The following is a 22,604-nucleotide window of genomic DNA, read 5'->3' on the forward strand; positions in this document are numbered from 1 at the left end:
TTCGGCCTAGGGTACTCTGGTACCAGGTACACTTATGAGCACCCTTATGTTCGAACATGGTGTTTGTTATGGATAATCCATGGCTAGCACAGAAGTCCAATAACAAACGACCGCTCGGGTTCAGATCAGGGAGGCCGTTCCTCCCCACCACGCCTCTCCAGGTGCCTCCATCGTTGCCCACGTGGGCGTTGAAGTCACCCAGCAGAAGTACGGAGTCCCCTACTGGAGCCCCATACAGGACTCCATTCAGGGTCTCCAAGAAGGCCGAGTACTCTGAACTGCTGTTTGGTGCATACGCACAAACAACAGTCAGAGTTTTCCCCCCTACAACCCTTAGGCGCAGGGAGGCGACCCTCTCGTCTACCGGGGTAAACTCCAACACCGCGGCGCTCAGCCGGGGATTTATGAGTATCCCCACACCCGCCCGGCGCCTCACGCCCTTGGCAACTCCGGAGAAGAATAAAGTCCAACCCTTATCCAGGAGTACGGTACCAGAGCTGAGACTGTGCGTGGAGGTAAGCCCCACCAGATCTAACTGATAGCGCTCCACCTCCCTCACAAGCTCCGGTTCCTTTCCCCACAGCGAGGTGACGTTCCACGTCCCCAGAGCCAGCTTCTGCCGCCCGGGTCTGGTCCGTCGAGACCCCTGACCTTCGCTGCCACCCATGTGGCTGCGCACCCGACCCCAACGGGTCTTCCCACAGGTGGTGGGCCCATGAGATGAAGAGAGGGGGGGTGCCACGTAGTTTGTTCGGGCTATGCCCGACCGGGCTCCGTGGCAAACCCGGCCACCAGACGCTCGCCATCGAGCCCTCCGTCTGGGCCTAGCTCCAGACGGGGGCCCCGGGCTTCCTCCGGGCCGGGTCACATCTCCTCTTTTATCGATATTCATTGAGGGTTTTTGAACCATTCTTAGTCTGGCCCCTCACCTGAGACCACTCTGCCATGAGAGACCCTACCAGGAGCACAAGGCTCCAGACAACACAGCCCTCAGGTTCATAGGGACACGCAAACCTCTCCACCACGATAAGGTGACGGTTCCAGGAGACGGTTTCTGCATCTTTGAGGTTCTATTGGACATTTAATCCCTGTGGGTATCACACAGACTGTTTCTGTTACCTCTGTTCAGTTTCTGGGCTCAACTATTCCACATGTGACAGTTCATTTGTGAAGCACATCATTAACTAATATGATAATCACGATCAGAAACAGTTGGTCATGGCCACCAACAGTGTTGTGAAATGTCAGAGTAAATGAATGCACATGTTTCACCACTCAAACATTCACGAGTTTGATCAGAACTGCTCAGAGGAGGAGTGAGTATCTTAGGAAGCCTTCTCCCCCTCACATCTGTCACACGTTGGATTAAGGTCAGTAACACATCCACCCACTTCCTGCAGCGACTGATCAGCTGTCAGAGATGAGGAAGTACAGGCTGATTTCAAAAGTGTCTCCAGAGGTGAGTCCCTGCTGCAGGAGCTCTCTCCAGGGAACAGGAAGTGTCTGAGGAACTCATTTCTCCATCGGGGGAATCAGGGTTTAAATTAAGTTCTGGTGAGATCAATGTGTTTCACCTCCCTAGAGATTCTAGATCCTGGATTCTTTTTTAAATTCCCAACACCAGCATACCTACCATTTTTCATGTGAACACTAGGTGCTACATCATGAATGTCTCAAAGGAGATCATAGAACTGTCTGACCTTATCCTCATTTTTTAACTATTCTACATTTTTGTTACGGTCTCACCGCTGTAAGAAGACCAACTCTTTAATGTAGTCAAGCAACATGAACATTTTAAAGGTGGAAAATTCTTTTTAAATAGTCAAAGTTCTGCAACATAATTAACAATTAAAAGGTGAGATTTAGGTGAAAGGGATATTTTGGCATACACACACACTCACACACACACTCACACACTCACACTCACACTCACACACACACACCCTGCTGCTGCATTTGCTTCATTTCAAACATTTAACCCTGGCAGTTGCCAAAAGGCACCAAAGCAGCACTTTGGTTTCTATTCTGGGACTTGAACAGGAAGCTGAGGTGTGAAGAGTTCCACAACACCCAACACGAGCAGTTTGTCTTCAGATCACGATACAAAAGCCACATGGACATTTTCAAGTGCTTCTGATGAACAAATGATTTGGAGAAACTGCAGAATAAACAGCAGTGATGTCCTGCATTGGTTTCTATGAGTTATGAGTCCTGTCTGTATATAAAGATGGACAATATGACTTCTCCCCAAAGCCAAACCATCACCATTGCCCCCTGGTGGCTGGCTCTAGTTAGGTTAAAAAGAACCCCTCCCTCCTCCTTGTTAGGAGATGGGACAGGGAGCAAAGGAAAAAGGTCAAAGTCAAATGGATTATTTTCAAAGATGATTTATCAGTTAAAGTAGTTCTTAACACACTGATGTATGTCCAAGCGTTCATATTTCTGAGGAGTTTCTTTATAATTAGTTATTAGATGCTGTGAATACACGGGGAAACATCCTGATTGGATCATAATTGGTTAAATAAAATGAGGAATAAAATAATGATAAGAGATTCAAGCACGAGATTCCACAACCCAAGAAAACCAGTCAAGTAAAAATCTGAACAGTGATATTAGCAGTGAGTCACATCGGGTCCATTAGGGTGGTATTGAACATGCTGCACTCATCAGTTCAAAAGGCCCAATAAGCTGCTAATTAGCTGATTGTGTTTCTCACGTCCTCGGGGAGCTGCACAGTGTCGACATGAGCACTCAGTGCTGCTTCGAGCGGAGCTGCAGAGTCTGAGAAGTTCAAAGTCTGAGAGTCTGAGAGATGAACTCAGAGAAAAACAGCTGAATTCATTTACATCAAGTGTCTGTAATGGGAAACGTTCTGATGGAGAAACACTCGTCACTGCAGTTTGTTGTGTGTGGTTTAAATACAGGAGAGATGATAGTGAAGACACAATGTCACATCTAATACTATATGATCTTAGGAATTTAAATTTTCGTTCTCTGTGTTTACACACGCACACACACGCACGCACACGCACACACACACACATACACACACACAAACACACACACACACACACACACACACACACACACACACACACACACACACACACACACACACACACACACACACACACACACACACACACACACACACACAAACACACACACTCATTGTTCCAGTTTCATGTGTTGTGAATATTCAACCACAACATCACCGGTGACAGTTCTGAAGACACGCTTCACTGTGGAGAATGAATTGTTCTCCTCATGACAGGACTCACCACATTCTTACATCGTGTTACATCATTAAATGCAAATATTTCAATATTGCATGAGTTTATATAAAACCGTCTATTTCTTTAAAATTTGTGCTTGTGACTGTTTCTGAAATCAAAATATTTGAATCTGTGGCTGGAGGTTTAACACAATTTACTTGCACTCAGTAACTTTTTTAAAAATTGTCTTTAATGTGTAAGTGAACCTGTGGATTGCAAGTAATAGTAATCAATAATAATAATGAATTAATCTATCTTCCTACGATTTCATGTTTTTTACTTCACAGACTTTCTAATTTCCACGAGGAAAGTCAGGAATATTTTTTTTTTATTTATTTACAACAGAGAAGAAGTTTAGCACAAGTTTAATGCTCCTTTGGAAAGTGTCGACCTCCATAGTTAAACAGCTAATTTCATTCACACACAGATTTCTTTTTGTTGCAGAGTGCTTGTTACTGCTCCAATAAAAGGTTTCACAGAGAAGCCAAATGTGAGTACACAGATGTGACTGGTGTTCAGTTGTACAACAGAGCCGACACAGCAGAAAACATTTTGTTAAATGGTTTAGGAAATCTTCTTCTATTGTCTATGGATGTGAGAGTAGGCACAAAGAGGCTTCAAATATGAATTTCTCATAAACTGACTTCAGTCTTTTGGCCCAGAAAAATTAACGAACGCAGAGATGTCATGGAGATGGTTCCGCTCTCTGTCTGTGTGAGCTTATTACGGAAATCCCAGTCAGTTCCAACATGGCAGCTCGCCAGCTCCCACGATGACAGTTTATCAATTATGTAATTTACCGTGAGTCATTTCAAGACGTTTACTGTACAAAGAAGAGCGAGAGGCGCTGTAGAGTCTAAAACAAGTCTTTATTGGTCAATATACAGAAAGCAGTGGGATGACCACTAAAGAGAGAGAGAGATCCCAACCGTTTTGTTTACAAAACGAAAAAGAAACGGATATATAAAATAACTGTCTTGAACATTTTTACAGGGTTTGTTTTTATATGTAAAAGAATCTTCTTTTTTTTTCTCTTTAATCTTTCAGAAGCACAATATGACAAAGGGAGCAAGGCAGTTGTTTCACAATGATGACATCACAACCACAGGTTCTCAAAGGCCAACAGAGGGAGGGAGGAAACAAACCAGTTTGAGAGAGAGAGAGAGAGAGAGAGAGAGAGAGAGAGAGAGCTCAGAGGGACGATACCAGCATGGAGAGGAAAGAACTTTCCAATCATTTGGATGAGGACAAACTCATGGGATTAAATCTGTTATGATAAATGGTACAAGATGAAATCAGTATCAGTGGAATATCTGCTCATGGTTCTGGGAAAGTTGTGCAGGACTGAGGACGCCAGTAAAACCACCAATCACTCTGCTTCTCTTCTCCAGCAACATTTAGCAAAGTTCCTCCGATTCACACTCTGTCGAAAACATCCGACTAAACTTTGATCTGCGTTTATTCTTTATTAGACATTTCACAAAAGTAAAGACGGACTCCTTCAAACATAAAACATTACCCCCCCCTCAGATGTCTCCACAGTAACAATCTGATATCTGCATATCAGTGGCCAAAAGAGGAAAAGAAAGCTCTGAATTTGTGGGGTCACGATGTAGTCTGCACTAATTGGTTGGAAATATGCAGATTGTAGATGTTTACAGTTTGTCGTTTGGTTTTGTCCAGGAAACTGTCCTGACTCTGATGGACACATGAGAAGCCATCCCGAGCCAATGGAGTCCCTTGGCTGTAAGATTTATTATTAGGCAATTTACACTTAAAGTTTTAAGTATTTCTACCTTCTTTATATATTTGATGAAATGTTGTATGATTATAATTATTTTGAATGTTTGGTTAATGAAATTAAATCCTTTTATTTTACATTTTCATTGTGTTAAAACATTATGACACTTACTGTTGCCTTAACATGTAAAAAATAAATAAATATAATCTCAAAGTGACGTATGCTGCGTGGTTGAAGGGCCTGTGTAATATTTGGGTATGTGGGTGGTGGTTTGAAAATCCATCCAAGATAAGAAGAGGAACTTTGCCATGTCACATCAAGAAGCCACATCGCCTCAGCTCTGCTACAGGTCTGCACTGTACTGAGGTTTTAAGCTGCAGGGATGTCCAACTGAGATGCATTATGGGTAGTGTAAGATCAGGCATATTTTTGAGATTGACCCATACTGGGCAACAAAGGTCAAGTCAGGCACTGATTCTCTAAAAGTCTAAATGGTTGGACTTTCAGTGTCTGTGAACTGGTTTTACTGGATCTTTAACTGCATAGAAGGCTTTGTTTGAATGGAATTAAACCAAGACATGAAGTGGATTTCGATAGTAAATAGTAACAAATTTCATCTGCTGCAAAAGAAAGAGAACCGATCTCCCCCTACACGAGGCCACCGAAGTGGATCAGGAAAAAGAGAACAGGCTCTTAACGACATCAGCCCGGTTCTGAGAGGAGTTCAACCACAAACAACTTTGTCCACCGGCTCTGAGCAGACGGAAAAGTAATGATTTTGAAATTTAAATATATGTTAAACAGACAATAATTCATCTTTGACTTGTGTGTAAAATCGGGATTAATGCGGAGTATTAATGTAAAAGATGCAGATTTCTCTCTTGTCTCCAGGCCACAGAACCACAGCACTGTGATGCGTTGGGTGAAACTCAGCACTGATCACACACACGTTAGAGACAGAAAAGTGTTACAGATGTCGAGTTAACGCTGAGAACAGAGGTTATACACTTAGTGACAATACAGCTATTTTATATCTACTAAATAGGCTGAAGGAATTCTATTAAAAAGGTTTAATGAATACATTTATCAATGGATATGTACGGGGAAACATCTCGCTGTTTAATCTGTTAATAACTCGCCGTCTTGCAGACAATCTCTTTAGAGAGGAACCAATACAAAACGTATCTGAGGACACGCGTAACTGCAAATATTAAATGTGGACTTGAAAGCTCGAATCATCCACCATTTTTCAGATTTCACTCTTGATCATTTACGAGTGTGAGGTTCAGTGTTGTCAGTGAAACTCAGACTAATTCTGCACACATAATGAAAGGGCTGTGCTTGTTCGATGTATTTTGTTCTGCCTCACTGACTGTGATGTGAATCTTAATTCATGTGCATACAGACGCTGAGAGGCAGCAGCTGATTCTGTACTTCTGACTTTGTCCAGCAGAGGGTAATGTTTCATTAAAAATTACAACTTGGGAGCGACACACTGGCAGAGATTGTTGTGTATATGTAGGTTTATATTTATGTGTGTTTGTGTTTCTGTGTGATCAGTATTTTATGGAGGAACTGTCCCACTCAAGTCTTCCCCTCTGCTTCATCTCCTCTCTCTCTTCCTCGTCCTCCTCTTCATCTTCGTCACTGTTGTCTGACTCAGCACTCGTCAATCCTTGTTCTTCGTCCTCCTCCTCCTCCTCTTCCTCCACCTGCTTCTCTTCTTTTACCTCCTTGTCCACAGCTTGTGCTCCTCTCACGTTCTAGAGAACAGGGTGATTAGTTAAAAATCCTAAATCTGCAACTTGCAACAAATTCCAGAGAGTTAGGACAAATCTGAGGGAAACAGTATCAGACACGTCAGAATTGGTCACATGGTCCATTGTGAAGACAATAAAGGAAAACAGCCTAAAATGTCAACAGGTTCTGAGTTACCTCCATGGGGTTGACGGTGATGTTTAGGGCAGACTTGTCCCAGTCCCCCTCGGGGTCCTTGACCTCGTCCTCGTCCTCTCTGGACCCCTCCTGATGTGTGGCGTGGATCCTGTACACACCAATCACCACAATCACAACCAGGGCGGCGATGCAAACCACGATCACTGCTGTGGCTGCTGGTGGCGCTGCTCCTGGACGAGAAGAAGAGAAGTAGAAAATCTCTGTTAGTTTGTTAGCAGGATTACACCAAACAGGCGGATTATTGGAGAATTGAGAGGAAGGATGTGGTTTCATAAGGGAACTGTATGTGCTCTACTGAGAGCCATTCAAGTATTAGATAATAAAGCTGAGTCCTACTGCCTTATTTTCATTGTACAATCCTTCTGCTTAAGGTTTGAGCCTTGAATAGAATTGTATCTCTTACAGCTGTAATCCTACTTTTGTTGTTATGGTTACCAATTCAACTATAAAACTCTATTATCAAATTTCATGGCTAAGATTTGGTGATGAGACAGCTCATCACATAATGTATGTATTTGTCAAACATAAAAACTGCCCTGTTCCTCAGCAGAGAGTCACAGAAAAGACAGGGGGACCTGCTGCCGTCACCTTTGTTACTTACCTGACATGTGTGAGTTTGGAGTGTGTATCATGAGTGGGTGATGGACAGGTCTCATGTACTGGGGCTGGGCTGCCATATGATTGACATGTTCCACAGGCGCTGAGTGGTGGAGAACTCCGACCTGCGGCGACACGATAAAGAGACATTAACACCGGAAAAGAAGAAGCTGGGTAAATAACAAAACATGCGTAAATAAAATATAAAAGGAGAATGGAGCATTATCAGGAAAAAAAGAAGCAAATGAATAAGAGAAACAAGTAAACAAAGAGCAAATGTAGAAAGATAAATAGTGCACGAGGAAAACGGAAGATCATCAATCTGACCTCCAAGTTGAACTCGTTGCTGGTGTAACGCCCGTTGAGTTCGGAGCAGGTGAGTCTGAACCTGCGCTCAGTCAGAGTGGCAGGTCGCCAGTTCCTGTAGCGGACCTGCCTCAGCGCCTGCTCATAGTGAGCCATGGAGTCCACACCTGGGAACACACAGGGAGACATGTTATACTGACTGCTACACAAACTGCCATGTCGGTGGAAATGTGGTGAATATCCTGTTCACATGTACAGTAAAAGGAACATGGAGGGATATCTACCATATATTGAAATTCCAGAGGTGGAGTTGGTGGCGTCCAGATGTTTTCCCAACAAAGCGCTGTGATGAATCTCCAGACTCTCTCTCTCGGGGCTCAGTTCCTCTCCAATGACCAGGATGTCACAGTAGTCCAGGTTGTGCATCACCTCCTTCACACCCGGCCTATGGACTGTGTGCATGGAAATATGTGCAACATGGATTCGAATGTGCAGTTTGCCCAAAAAAAAGACTGTAAAAAACTTTTCACAAAGAGTTAATTGGTTCATTAAGAGCGACACACATTAATTGTAACATTATGATAAGAGAGCATCGTAACGAGCCGCTGCCGCAGCCTCTCCACTCACATCCACCGAAGCTGCCTCCCTTCATTACGGTGCTGGTGATGTGAAGCTCCTTGAAGGGGGCCACACCCAGCGGGCCCTGCAGGTCAGCGGCAGGCCTGACGAGTCGAGCAGATCCTGTAATTGTGATTCTCGGTTCACTGGGCGGCAGCACCATAACCACTGCCTTGACGTCCGGGATGGAGAGACACGTGTCCTCCCCGAAACACCTGACACACACACACACACGGGAGACGAGAAGAGAGGTCACATCTTCACTACTAATGTATCCGTACTATATGTGTCTTTCAACTGGCCACTACAGAGCAGTCAGTCTAGCCCCTGATGTAACACGCAGAAGAATTGGAGCCTCTCTGTCTGGGCTTCTGAATAAAATATGAATGTCCATGAGCGTAGACACTACAATGTACTGCTAGTTGGCCCTTTATCTATAACCTGACCTTGGGTCCTGATGGAGAGAAGGGAGTATCTGTGGAGTGAGTCAAGCTGTTCTCGTGGTGAACACATTGACTGTACGAGGATGGTAAAACTCTCTCAGAGTTATTACCTGAATATATTTTCCATCAACAGAGAAGATTCTCCTTACAGCTCACACCCAGGCAGCAATTGAAATATCTTAGTATTGAAGCATATGATGGAACAGATTATAAATCCAGGTCTTTCAATTCATGTCACGATCTCTCATCTGGCGAGAGTGGAGTCTCTCTCAAGGTTCATCTTATATCCATGCCAGAGACAGGATGGAGACATCGAGCACTAAATTTAACAATTCTAATCTAAAGTGTTTCTGCTGAGGACTCATGAGCTCTCAGGTCAGCCACCTGTGACACAACACATTGGACAGGAGCAATAAAAGATGCATTAAGTCACAAGCTTCCAGAGGAAATAAGTTGTCAGTGTCATTGATGTAGTCACCGACCAACAAGCAACGATCAGAGGTAAACCTTTGGCTTTTATTTATGAAGCGTTTGATGGAGAGCGATCAAACAACCTTCAAAATGTAATTAAACCTAGAGAAGTTCAAAAACCCATAATAGCATCAGAAATGCCTCTGGTACTGTAAAACATAACTAGGTACAAATCTACTTACTGATCCAATACCACATATTTAAATTATATTAGTTTCACCCAGATCAATCTGCTTCTTTTCCCCCTTTCCAAAAAAGCAGTGGTGCTGCACTGGCCTTGGCAAGTCCTGTTTTGTAGCCCCTCCTACATTAAACCGATAAGAAGAGACAGAGAAATCAAGAAACTGTCCAAACTTTGAAAGAACTATGTATTCATTTAGGATCCATCTCTATGACTGAAAAAAGTGTTCTAAAGGATTATAACTTCTGAGAAGGTTAACATGCAGCTATGACAATATTCACAATTTTATAAACGTCATTATATTTTGTTATTGTACTGTTACTGTTATATATAAATCTGATATTACAAATACATGTTTTCCCAAAGTCATGTGGGATAAGTTGATGTATGACATGTAGACAGCTCATTTGGAATTTGCCTCTCAGTTTGTTGTGTATTGTAAACAATCCAACGAGACCTGACTGATATCACATACCAGAGACTAAAAAAAGTATCCACAATGTGTAACAGGAGAACATATTATCTCCTTTTCCTCAGATTCAACCGACTGTATGTGCTGAGTGTAAAGGTGGACGGATCAGTCTTTATCTCCAGGGGAGCTGTGAAGTGTTGTTCAGAGTTAGACTCCACCGCTGCTCCTTCAGCTCGTTTCACTTTATCGACCAGCGCACAACTAAGCAGATTCCACCTGCCTGCGTTTGTTGCTCTACAAAATGAACAGGCACTAGGCGGGTGTGTGGACGGGAGCAGGCGCTAAACGTACACACTGTGAGACACGTGGACGAGCACACACACACACACTCACACACGTATACACTGACACAAATATAACGGTTTAGTGAGATGAAACATTTAATCTCTCTCTCACTCCCGTGTTAAAGGTGCTGTGTTTACTATGCTGTTGCATTGTAAACAGTATGTGTAAAACTGGTCATTAAGAGGATTCTCATTTTTCTTGTGACCTTTTTGTCTTGATGGTAGCATTAGAGAACCACTTAACCATTTGCTTTCTTGTTGTGCTGCACTTTGTACTTTGTGTTAAAAAGAGCTCGATAAATGTAGTTATTACAGTTATTATTATTGTTATTATAGGAAACTACCAGGGCACAGCAAGACACCGATTTGAATAAATTCATCATTTTAAATTTGGTTATGGAGCAAAGGTAGATTTTACCAACACCAGAGCGAGAGAGAGAGCGAGAGCAGACAGAAAACCAAAGAAGACTGGGGCAATATGGTGGTTTCCAATCAGCAGCAGGTTGAATCTCTTTAATGGCCAGATGCTCTCTTCAGAGGTTTAATAGTTTTTACTTTAATGATCCGCCCTCACTGGGAGTTCTGTGGCTTCAAGAGAAACCCAGCACATCCAACAGAGCTTTAACTTTACTGCGCCAACCACCGATCCTCCGGCTGTTTGTAACTAATGTGATCATCCACTGCTCCTCTGTCACCAACTTGGTTTATGTATTTTGTATATTCCATTTCCCACTAGTGTTCAAGGGACAGTTAAGAGACCTAGCACTGTATTTAACAACCCGACAACTCCCTCAGACTGTCACCCTTGCTGAAAGTGTGTTATTATTCCTTCAGCAAGATGTGCATTGTTTGGGGTTAAAATTTTGAATAAGAATCCAGTACATTCACAGCATTATCAGCTCTCTCCGTCAGTCACAAACCAAATCAGATAATAAAACAGTATGGACCTTCATGACAAATTAACTATGAGGCTGTTTGGCACATCCAGCAGGTCCCTGTACCTCACAACCCCCAACTCAATGCATGGAGCAAAGGTGACACTGACATGTGTTGTTTGTTAAAGCAAATACACCTTGTTATTGTACAGCCTGGTAATGAAAAACCAGAGAGAAATAACTTGCACCGAGTCAAGGTCACGCACGCACGCACGCACGCACGCACACAGACTCAACTACTGTAGTGGCTTGGCAGATGTGAACAGGTGGAACTGAGTGAATGTTTGTAAAGCAGGATTGAGTTGATTCCCAGTTGGTGTACTCACTGCACTGTGGTGGTGATGTGCAGCCGCCGGAGGCCTGCGGTGGGGAACTGGCGAGAGTTGATGTAGGAGACCTTGGTCATGGCTGTGTTGATGCTGTCCACATCCTCTCCTTCCACAACCAGCACAGACTGGGCAGGGTTGAAATGGAACTGGACACAGAAACACAAATAGATATTGTGTAAATACAACTCAACATGATTTATATCTTGGCTTAATGAGGAAATGTTTCAACATCCTTGACAGCTTTAACGGGACAAAATGTGACACAACAGAGCCAATAGGATGGTAAGAAGCTACAATACAACCAATCTGAGGCTGAAAGAGTAGAGTGTGTGTGTTTGTGTGCGTGTGTGCTCTTTTGTAACCCAGGCTCTTTTTTTTCAACAAACCTTTATGTCCTTAGCCAGGCTCTCGAGGGAGTTGATATCAAGTCCTTCTTTACAGGCCTGCAAACACGAGATAACCTTCTGGGTTTCAATCCGGCCTGGTCGGATCGTCAGACCTGACAGGCTGCCATGGAAAAACTGAGTGAACCTGGGGGTGGCTACCTCTCCACCTAATGGGAGGGGGGCGGGGAGATGTGGAGATCAGGAGCGGAACATTCAAAAGTGGGGGGGCAAGGGACAATTGGATAGAAACAGACAAAGTAGAGAGAATATGATATAGTATGTGTGTTGCAACTGCAGTTTGCTGGATATAACATCTTTGCATCTAAACTCAATGGAAATCAAGTTAAAAAGAATCTTATTCACCTCAATAATATAAAGACAGATAGTCCTTATGAATATAAAACTGTTTACTACAGGTTAGGGAAGTAATTAAGTGAGGCATCAATAACATTATCAGTCTTTGGATAATTAAAGTAGGTTAATTGTGTTATAGGTGGGGATAACAGTTTTTCTTCGTCCTGACATAAGCTTTAACTAACACTCAGCCACTAACTGCATCCAATATTTACTACACTAAAACAGCATGTGAGATTTTTTTATGTCTGAAACAAAACAGGGAAAATAGTGTGTGAATCAAATGCTATTTTAAGGTGAAATATTAGGATACTGCAATACCAATGACAACAACAGCATAACAGAACACTCCTAGCCAAAGATGCAGGGGACAATAACTGCATGATATTATTAAAGAAAAAGCTAAGAGTCGGTTCATTTGTTAATCTGCAATACGAATGTAAAATCTATACCAACACATCCGGCACTTAGCTCAACAGTAGATATTCTGACACTTCTTCTTAGGGTTTACAATTGAGCTTAGATGGATGTAACGGGCACTTAACATTTGATGCTTTGCAGCTACAACATCGAGAGGGAAATAAATCCTTTAATTCAAAATGAATGGAACTTCAACTGGAAGTCAATACATTGACCAAGTCTCCGTGTCTGTGAAGATTCACAGCACTGGAGTCCATGGTGTCAGCTCTGTCACAAATTCAGTCAGACCCTGAGTCTACATTTTACTTCTAAATATCAGATTTTGCTCGGGGACAGGTCAGCTCTACTCTGTGGTGCAATTTCACCACTTCTTATGAAGTGTGTCCTTGCCATCAAATCATAAAGGTCTGAGAACCCTTAACACAAATTACTTCCAGTGCAAGTCTTTTCAATGTAGGTCAGCTCTGGCTTAAATATTTGGACAAATTCTAGTGAGGGGGGACATTCAGTTCAAGTCTCCTTATAGTAATGCATATTAAATCAGAACTGAATGAACCTCAGCTAATATTTCTATTCTAAAGTGTATTAAATGGGACATTCACGCATATATATCTCACAGTAGCACAATGTTAAATACACATGTTCTTTACTTTACTTTATACCCTAACAGGCATTTCTTTACGATTATTTAGTTACCTGAAATATTAGCTTTTGATAAGAAGCCGAACTATAACGTTTTAATCGTTTCTCAAAAGACCACTTTTGCATACAAAGGACAGTGTTACGACTTTATTCATTGATCAAAAGTTGTCTAAAAATAAATTGATCTTAAAGAGAAGATAGAGAGACAGACACCTAACAGACGCTCTCCTGGTATAAGGGAACTACTCTGCACAGAGAGACTCGGGGGAAGTGTAGATAATGACAGATATTATTATGAACGGCAGATTCCAGTGTGCCTGAAGGCGTCTATACTCTCTCAGCTATGCGAGTGTGAATCACTCAAGGACGTATGTATGTATAGAGCTGAGCAAGCAGGAGACATAACCTGTGTATTATATACAGATTTAGATATTTCAATCAATTAATTCTTTTATGTTGAAGTGGGCGGAGGCTGATAATGGTGGTGAATGAGAGCATAATGTTGGGATGGAGTCCATCTGAATGTACACCATGTGTTATACATTATCCTTTAAAACACATGAAGCTGGCAAACTGAAGGGATGTTTAATGTGCTGTTGAGTTGCAGGGTAGCTACATGTAAATCAAGTTGTTACTGTTTATGAACAGCTGCTCCAGTGTTGGTGAGTAGCATGTTTTCATGTTTTAATGAAAGCAGAAGCACACATTTAAACACATGACTCCCATCAAATCTACCTCAGTTCAAACGGTCCTCATAAGGCCCTAATACAGTTACACTTCACAGACAATATCTGACGTCCAGATCACAACCAGAGGTGATGATCAACCACACTGTTGAGTTTTGTCAGTGATCAAATACTAAAATGCTGAGGTTGCCTTTTACTGTGGCACTTCAATGTCGCACTACATTACATACCTATTACAGAGCTTCGGCAGCAACCCTGCAGGAACAGTTTTATGTCCACATTTGTTGCAAGGACATTTTCTGTAGTGCAGGTTTTTATTGCAGATAAAACAAAAAGGTGCTGTGGACGTGGTTCTTTGACCAAATCACATGACAAACAACAAACAAACCAAAATGGCTTGATTTAAAAATAAAGAAAAATGACTTAAAGTAAGATTATTAGAACAGGGGGTAAATGTGAGATGTATTACGTGTCCACTCAAAAAAGAGAATTTTTAAATCACATTAAGGAGGTTTCATTTAATCTGTAATATTTTGTTTTGTTCGCAAAAAGTACTTGACTGATTTCCATTATACGTTGTGTGTGTGAGAGAGATTATCATTTCACACACACACATATATATATTGTTTTTAATTCATCAGTGTTCTTTTAAACGTTTCTTATAAAATATTTAGGACTTAAATCTCTCAGAAAACCCCCCAAAGACTCCAGTGTGTGCTCCCACCACTGGATCCTGTTAACGCTTGTTATCCTACTTAACCATCAGACACTGTGGCAATAATGTCGGCTGCCTTAGCTATTTCAGTTTCTGGCTCCTCTTTTGTTCATGGCTGGTTCACTGATGTTACGGTTAACACTTAATAGAAACAGAGACTTAATTTGCATTAGTGACATTTGTGCTTTTCCTTCCGTGGCAAGGTTATAATGAGAAAGCTCTAATGGATCACCATCAATTAACCGACAAATACTGTTTATGCTAATGGTGGTTTACTGATGTTAATCAATGGGTCTTTTCTTGTATCGCTGTTTGCTGAACTAAGAAGCGTCTGAATCATCTGCAAAGGAAAGTTCCTGATGTTGATTGATGCATTCATTTCATACACATACGAGGAGGCTCCTTTTGAAGCCTCCTCCTCGCCTCCTCGTCTTTGGTTAAACATGTGTACACTGTCGGCTTCTTTTGAAGGTTCACACCCACCTCTCTGCTTCCAATGAAACGAGAGAGCAAACACAATTTCCCCCGTTCAAACACATCAGCAGCTTACTGCTACAGAAAAACCGCTGAGAGAAGCCAACATCAAACCACAGTACCATTTTCATGTTAACCTTGTATGGTGAGGCACCCGCGCCTTCTTCTTGCTTTCGGGGCAGTGAGAGTACAGTGTGAATGCCTTTCGTTCCACATGTCTCATCATTATGTTGTTGATTGTAGGGAAAAGGGGATGGAGAAATGAGAGACTGAAAGGCAATCTTGCTCGCTAATGGCCTGCAAAGTTATCAGTTGCGGCTTAGTGGAGCTTAGAGCGGCTTCATTGGGATGTAATAGCTGGCAAAGTTGTCCTCCATTCACTCTGGCTAATCCTTCCTTCAGGGTTTTCTCTCTCTGTCAGATATTCATGGAAGGAGCAGAAAGAGAGGGCTGGATGAAGCAAGAAAGAAAATGATGACGACAAAACGAAAATTGCAATCAGGCACCGGATGAAAAGAAATTTCAAAACGGCAACCAAAATACCATCAGCATTGAGGCTTTTTGATGATGCTGGAGAAGCGTTATTTAGGCGAACCGCACAACACTTTGGTGTAATTATTCCGCTCATAAACATGGCAGCAGGGTAGCTCGTCCATGTTCCAATGGGATCACAGCTCGCTCTCGTTCGCTGGAGCTGACACACAGGGTTTCCAGTTTGATACCCACTCAGCTCAGGCCTCTCCATTTTAAAGCGGAAGCAGCACTAGGAGCCCTGGGGTGCAAATCTTAATCTCTTTATTTATCTTCACAGTGAGTCTCCTGGTTTCTCTCTCTCTGTTTGAGCTTCAAATGTGATTTTGAAAATAAAATGTATGTCATTGTTGATGAATTCTCTCTTTGTTTACCAAATGTCACGACCATATTGAGCTGTTAGCATAATGAAAAAGAAGGTTTTTCACCATCATACCATCAAACTGGACTGATTATTTTGCCTCCTGAGGCTCAAGTAGATTGCTAGAAATGCTTTTAATTGTGTTTCTGTTAGAAATTATTTCCTGTTTCTGAGAATGTCAGTTTTGGATGAGTAGCTTCCCAAAGTGGTGGAGTTTTATCTTGGCCTCTGCTTCGCAAGTAAGAGGCGGATGGAGTGGGAGGGGGACAGGTGGATCGGTGCTGCGTCAGCAGTAATGCTGGAATTGCACCGGTCCACTGTGGTGAAGAGGCTGCTAAGCCAGAAGGCAAAGCTTTTGACTTACCGGTGGATCTACATACCGACCCTCACCAATGGTCATGAGCTCTGTGGAGGGCACAACCTTAGAGATGCGGTGAGGAGTTTGGACATTTAGAGGAAGCTAAGAGTGGAGTTGCATGCTTCCTTACACTGAGAGGAGCCAACTGAGGTGGTTCAGATACCTGATTCCTCCTGGCTGCCTTCTCTTGGAGGTTTTCCAGGCATGCCCAACTAGGTGGAAACCCTGGGGTAGACCCAGAACTTGCTGGAGGGATTATATATCCCATCTGGCCTGGAAACACCTTGGGATCCTGCGGGAGGCGCTGGAAAGAGTTGCTACCTGTCTAACCTGCTGACACTACAACCCAACCTTGGATAAGTGGAACAAAATGGACGGATGGGTGGATGGATGCATGGTCGGATACTTTATAGTGACACTTCACATGGCCATCCCCAGCCCAGAGAGTTTAAGTCCTTATTTTGTTTTAAATGATGTGTCATTTATTTTCCAGTCTAGGTTATCTAGTGATATTCAGGGGCAGAATGCTTTTCATGCATAGGGAAAAATTATCTGTTGATATATGGTATAAACAAAAACACTAAAACAGTTGTAACTGTCAGTGTGCAGTCATAAACCAATTATATAAGAGAAACAAAAACTGTGGTTTTAACTTGGGTGATAAAAATGTACTGATGTGGCTCCTTTTGTTGAAAATAGGCCCATAGGAGCTGAATTCCTAATTTTATGTGCAGCAAATAAATAAACGCCATAACCTGGAGCTGAAAAGGCTGCTACACATAAAACTGTGAGATTATTGTGGAGCTGTAAACAATCCCACAACACAATGTTGTAGCACTTGCATCCGAGCCTTGTCTGATTTCAGCTTCTCTCATACCGTGAACACTTTTCTGCATTGCGCTGCAGCTGCTGTATTTCTAAACATACACACACTGACCTTGCCAGCAGGCACCCACAGTCAGCTGTGTATCAATCTTTGAGGCATGGATCGGCCAGTCATCCGTCACCAAGTAGGGTTCGTAGGTCACACCATCCACAAATAGTGTCACCGCAGGAAACTCCACGTTGATAACATAATAATGCCATTCCTTGTCGCAAATCTGCAAAAGGGAGAGAAATGTTATCAAGTTATTATCCAGTACTTTCCCCTATGTGACCACTCATTATCTCCTGAAATAAGAAAATATTCCTGGTTTGCACTTAGACAAACACAGGACGTCCTCAGAAATATATTACTTTCAATCTACATTCCATTTTTCAGGGTCATATTTAGGTGAGGAGCCGTTTCCTGTGGACGGTTATATTTATAGAGCTGCTGTAATGAAGATCGTGATATTTTCTCATGCAGCCGAGACCAAAGGCACATTTTTCGAATGTTCCCCGACTTCCTGCCTTCAATTAAATAGATGCGAACAAATTCCTCCCCTCATCCCTGGATCATTTGCTCCCTTTCGACAGATGACTAACGAGGTTTCCATCTAATGAGCTGTTCATTAAAGCAACGCAATGATTCACTAGCACGGCTGCCGATGACCCTTCAAGTCATATAGGCTTTATCAACCATCACAAAAAGCTCTGATTATATGGATAACATCTACAGATATACACACACACACACACACACCTCCAGACTTTAGACAACATAACGTGACAATAATTGCCTCGGAATTTACTCAGACCTCATTCCTTACTATACATAACTGAGCCTTATCCTTAACATAACACTTTTCTTAACCTTTACCCAAACCTGACACGAACTGCCCCTACCAGAGCGACAGTGATAATGTGTTTGCTACTCACCTAAATGGCTTTAGGGCTTCAACACAATTTTTCTTAAAATTTTAATTGCTTGGCTGATTATAATTTGTTGCTTTATCTTTAAAATGTCAAAAAATTATATCCCGCAGCCCAAGACGACATATTGACAGGGGCAGACCTCAGATATTCAGTTAATTATCATACAATGACATAAGCATATTCAAGAAGCTGGAGCCAGTGAAATATTTTACATTCTTACCTGAAACATGACTGACATTATTAAACAATTAACAAATTAGCTGACAAATTATCTCCTGTCGTGCGACACATCGATTCATTGACTTACTGTCTCAGCTCGACAAAGCTTTTGATCTCAAACCGTTAACTGCTGTGAAAATGTTGGTTCAGATTAGAACTGACAAATTTAAACTGCCTGCAGATATAAAATGTGAGTGAAACTGTGTTTGTCCATATGCGTTATGCTGCGTTCACATTATGTACGAAACGAAGAGATGGAAAAAGATTCTCATGCAGGCGTTCATGGTCACATATCGGTCTGAACCTCAGAGACTACAGCTCCAACACCAACAGGAGGATTAACCAACAATGTAAAAGATACAATACAGGCAGAGGGAGAAAGAGGTTAGATAATGTTATGGAAGATAAAAGTTATCAGAGCACAAAATCCACTTATAAAAAAAATAATTGTCATACTCACTTTTCTAAGCTTCAGTAGCCTTACACACGCACACACACACGTTATTCATGCTGTGAAATTAACTAATAGGGTTGACACCTACAATCAGGAATCTACAGGAATGTGTGATTTAAAACGTACACTCTCACTGTACGAGTGTGAGAAGACAGAAATTCCCTCTGGGTATCCCAGACAACCCCTCCCACACAGTGTCGGATCTTTATAGTTAGTGTATAGACTTTCTTTCTTATATGGCCAAGAGCAGACCTGAACTTTATGATTCAATGCCTGACAATAAAACAAACAAACTATATCCCAGGATGCATTGCGAGTGTTATTAATAATGACAGTGCTTCTCTCCTCCCCCCCCCCCCCCCCCATCAGCTTTGTCAGGATTTGTATGTGCACTCGGCCAGACAGGGAGAATGAATTGCCACTTTCGTTTAGCTGCTGGCTGACTGCCTCTGGAGTATAAGTTACGCGTCTCTACAATTATTTACACTGTTTGTGTTGGTGACTGTCTCCTCTTACACTACACTTAACATTCCCATTGCTTGCGTAGAGTATATCAAAGCATGGTCAGATTATAGTTCATCAGCTGCACAAGACCTTTTCAACTTTTAAATAAATAAAACACAATTTATCGAACAATTAATGACAAATTATAACTATGGCATCGAGACATTTCTATTCATCTTTCCAATTTAGCTGACAAGGACTCTGCTGCTCTTCCATCCTCACTGTCCTCATCTTACCTTACATACATCCACACCAATGGGAAATATTAAACCGTGCAGATTTATTGATTATAGTTTCATAATTCTAATATTCCTGACTTCTCTCTGTCAAAACACAATATCAGTTTCCACCCCCAGAGCTAGGGTCTTCTTGGGACTAGATCAAAAGAGTTTGCACATTCACATCTATCAGAAAATCTCTTTTAACTGTATCTTTCGGTGTCCTCTGAGCTTAAACAGACACTGAAAAACATAATTACAAGAGACATGATCTTTTTGAAATAGCGGGACTTTGACATTTGTTACATCTGTCTTGATTAAGCTTGATATTTGGCTGCTACATTTTAGGAAACAATTTAACTGCTAAAGGTTAAAAAAAATTATAAGACGAGAGTTTCTAAGATAAGAGTTTATAAAAGCCAAATGATAACAGTTGCAGGTTAAAATGTTCACAATGACAATGGAAACATTCACAATGTTTATCTTTTTTTGTTGTGCTAGCATGCTAACTTTGGCACTGAACACAAACTAGAGATAAAATGGCAGGTATTTGGTCATAAATCAAAAATAAAAAGTAAAAATGTTGATCTGTTGGTGGCGCTAGCTTAAAGAGATAACCAAAGTACTTATAAGTCATCCGGAGGGGGAGATGACTGTACTGTTCAAAAGAGAGACCAACACTGAGTCTCAGTTTGTGTTCCCTCGTACTAACACTTGTTACTTTCACTGTAATTGTGTCTTATCGTGGACTGTATGATACCTTCACTTCCTCCTAATATCCAGAAATAAAGCCAAAATATCGTGGATATGACGGCTACCATCAAGAGAATTGGAGGATCGGTAATGTTGTCCCTCTATATAAACAGTATATGGTTCACACCGACAATAATGGGGACATGTTGTGCACAACAAGTAGATAGTTTACTCTCAACAGTCCAAATATTGCATGTGAACACTGAACACTTGGGACATACTTTTACTTCTCTGATTTTATTTGAGTTTTAACTTCCTTATATCTGTATTTATTGAAAATATAACCTTGTAAAAGCAGTGTTTGATTGCTGAGAGCAGAAGAAATAGGCCCATCTATCTTCTGAAAAACTGTAAAGGCATATTTACGAGAGGCTATTACATTTTAAATGGGTATGAAAGAAGGGAGATTTCAAAATTCAACTAGACATTACTATAAAGTCTGAAAGCTAAATTAAAGTTGTCACCTTAAAGATCATCCTTGCAAAACAATTAGACAATGTCTCTTCAGTATAAGACCAAATACTAACTAGGAGTAAGGAGCCCCATTTCTTTTATTGTAATGAATCAGGCAGGTGAAAACTGCTTTGGAGAAAACCAATTCAAACATGACCCCATATTCACAGACGGGTGCATACACCACACAGGCATTTTAAAAGCTGCTGACATAAACAGAAGTTTCTGCTGGCGGCAGAAAAGCCCTTTAACAGGGTCATGTTTATGTTGATGCTTTAGAGGTTCAGCAGGGAAGGAGATGTCTTTAGATGGATTCGAACTTTCAGCATCTGACCAGTTAGGATTTTGGCTTAGGTGAAGGGTTTATTGATTTGTAATTATGATGCATGGATTTGCTTTTTATGCTGACAATTTTCTTGTGCAATTTTTCTCTCCAAACCTAATGATGGCTCAATTTATTTCAGAAAATGTGAAGCGCTGTCTTTGGGCACCTTGTGTTCGCATAAGTCTTCTGCGCATCCCACCTCCACATCTCCACAGCATCCCAACATCCATCCGTCTCTGCTTGCTCTTCTCATCTCCTTTGTTACCATACACATTTCTGGCGACTCTTCTCTTTTCAGCCACTGTTATTGTGACCAGGGCATCTATTATTGATGCAAGACTTTTATTTTTCAAGTGTGGTGGTAGAGAATCACAAGGCCATAGTGAAAGTCACCGAAATAAAAGAGGATAAGAAAACACTAAGAGAAGGATCTTTGCTTACATGTCAGCAGTTGGTCTACTATAAAATACATCTTGTCATACAAACCAGTTTAACTGCTTAAGCAATGCGCCCTGCTGACAATTAAATACTAGAAAGTAAATTAAACAATGTTGAGTTTTGTACTAGTTTAAAAGAGGAGTATACAGAGAGGCGGTGGTCTAGTGGCAGAAACTTGGACTATGGGCAGAAAAGGTCTCTGGTTCGTCTCTGGTTCGACTCCACGGAGAGACAACAAAAAACGAACCTGGATTGATCTGCCCAAAAATCCAAGAGGATCTCCCTACCCTGTCTAGTGCCCCTGAGCAAGGCACCTTACTCCCCCAACATCTGCTCCCCGGGCGCTGTAAATGGTCGCTCACTGCTCTGTGTGTCCTGCACCAGATGGGTAAAAAGCAGAGGTTAAATTTCCCTACCTGCATGAGTGTGCCTGTGCAGGTCTGTGCGGAATGTGTTTGGGACTAATAAAAGCATCTTAATCTTAATCTTATCTGAAAAATACTTTATGCCTTTAAATAAGATCAATGCAAAACACGTCCACCATCAGTAGTCAAATGCCAGCTTTGAAACTGTTTTGTTGCAGGAATCTAGAAATCTTTGTGTCTATGCATCTGTCGGTAATGAATATAATATTTGTAAATTATCGACAGACTTTAGAGTCAACATAAAAGAAAATGTTCTCCTCATAGTAAAGGCAGGAGTTAGATAGGGAGGATATTAGAAAAACAAAGAGAGAGAAAGATTGAAAGATAAATATATATAAATAGGAGAGCTGGAACGAACCAAGCTGTCAATACTGGCATGCTGACTGAATACCTATGTTCACCCAGCCTGTCTGCTGAGAGCTCTAAGACAGGCAGATAGTAGCACTAACACCTTCAGCGTACACACGCATGCAGACACACACA

The 22,604-nt window shown here is 41.7% G+C and overlaps 1 protein-coding gene across 1 annotated transcript in view; it reads right to left on the reverse strand.

Moving 5' to 3' along the window:
- Window positions 1-4,137: 4,137 nt before the first annotated feature.
- The window catches only part of clstn2a (calsyntenin 2a), a 130,114-nt gene continuing 111,647 nt past the window's right edge, over window positions 4,138-22,604 (reverse strand). The window contains exons 10-18 of the mRNA XM_062404301.1: window positions 17,473-17,635; window positions 11,995-12,161; window positions 11,606-11,754; window positions 8,503-8,708; window positions 8,160-8,327; window positions 7,897-8,042; window positions 7,574-7,694; window positions 6,952-7,142; window positions 4,138-6,779 (exon numbers count right to left, since the gene is read on the reverse strand). Of these exons, the coding sequence (XP_062260285.1) occupies window positions 6,573-6,779; window positions 6,952-7,142; window positions 7,574-7,694; window positions 7,897-8,042; window positions 8,160-8,327; window positions 8,503-8,708; window positions 11,606-11,754; window positions 11,995-12,161; window positions 17,473-17,635 (1,518 nt within the window). The 3' untranslated portion in view covers window positions 4,138-6,572. The remainder of the gene's footprint in view (window positions 6,780-6,951; window positions 7,143-7,573; window positions 7,695-7,896; window positions 8,043-8,159; window positions 8,328-8,502; window positions 8,709-11,605; window positions 11,755-11,994; window positions 12,162-17,472; window positions 17,636-22,604) is intronic.

This window comes from Platichthys flesus, chromosome 14 (assembly GCF_949316205.1).
Source record: "Platichthys flesus chromosome 14, fPlaFle2.1, whole genome shotgun sequence".
Taxonomy (NCBI): Eukaryota; Metazoa; Chordata; class Actinopteri; order Pleuronectiformes; family Pleuronectidae; genus Platichthys; species Platichthys flesus.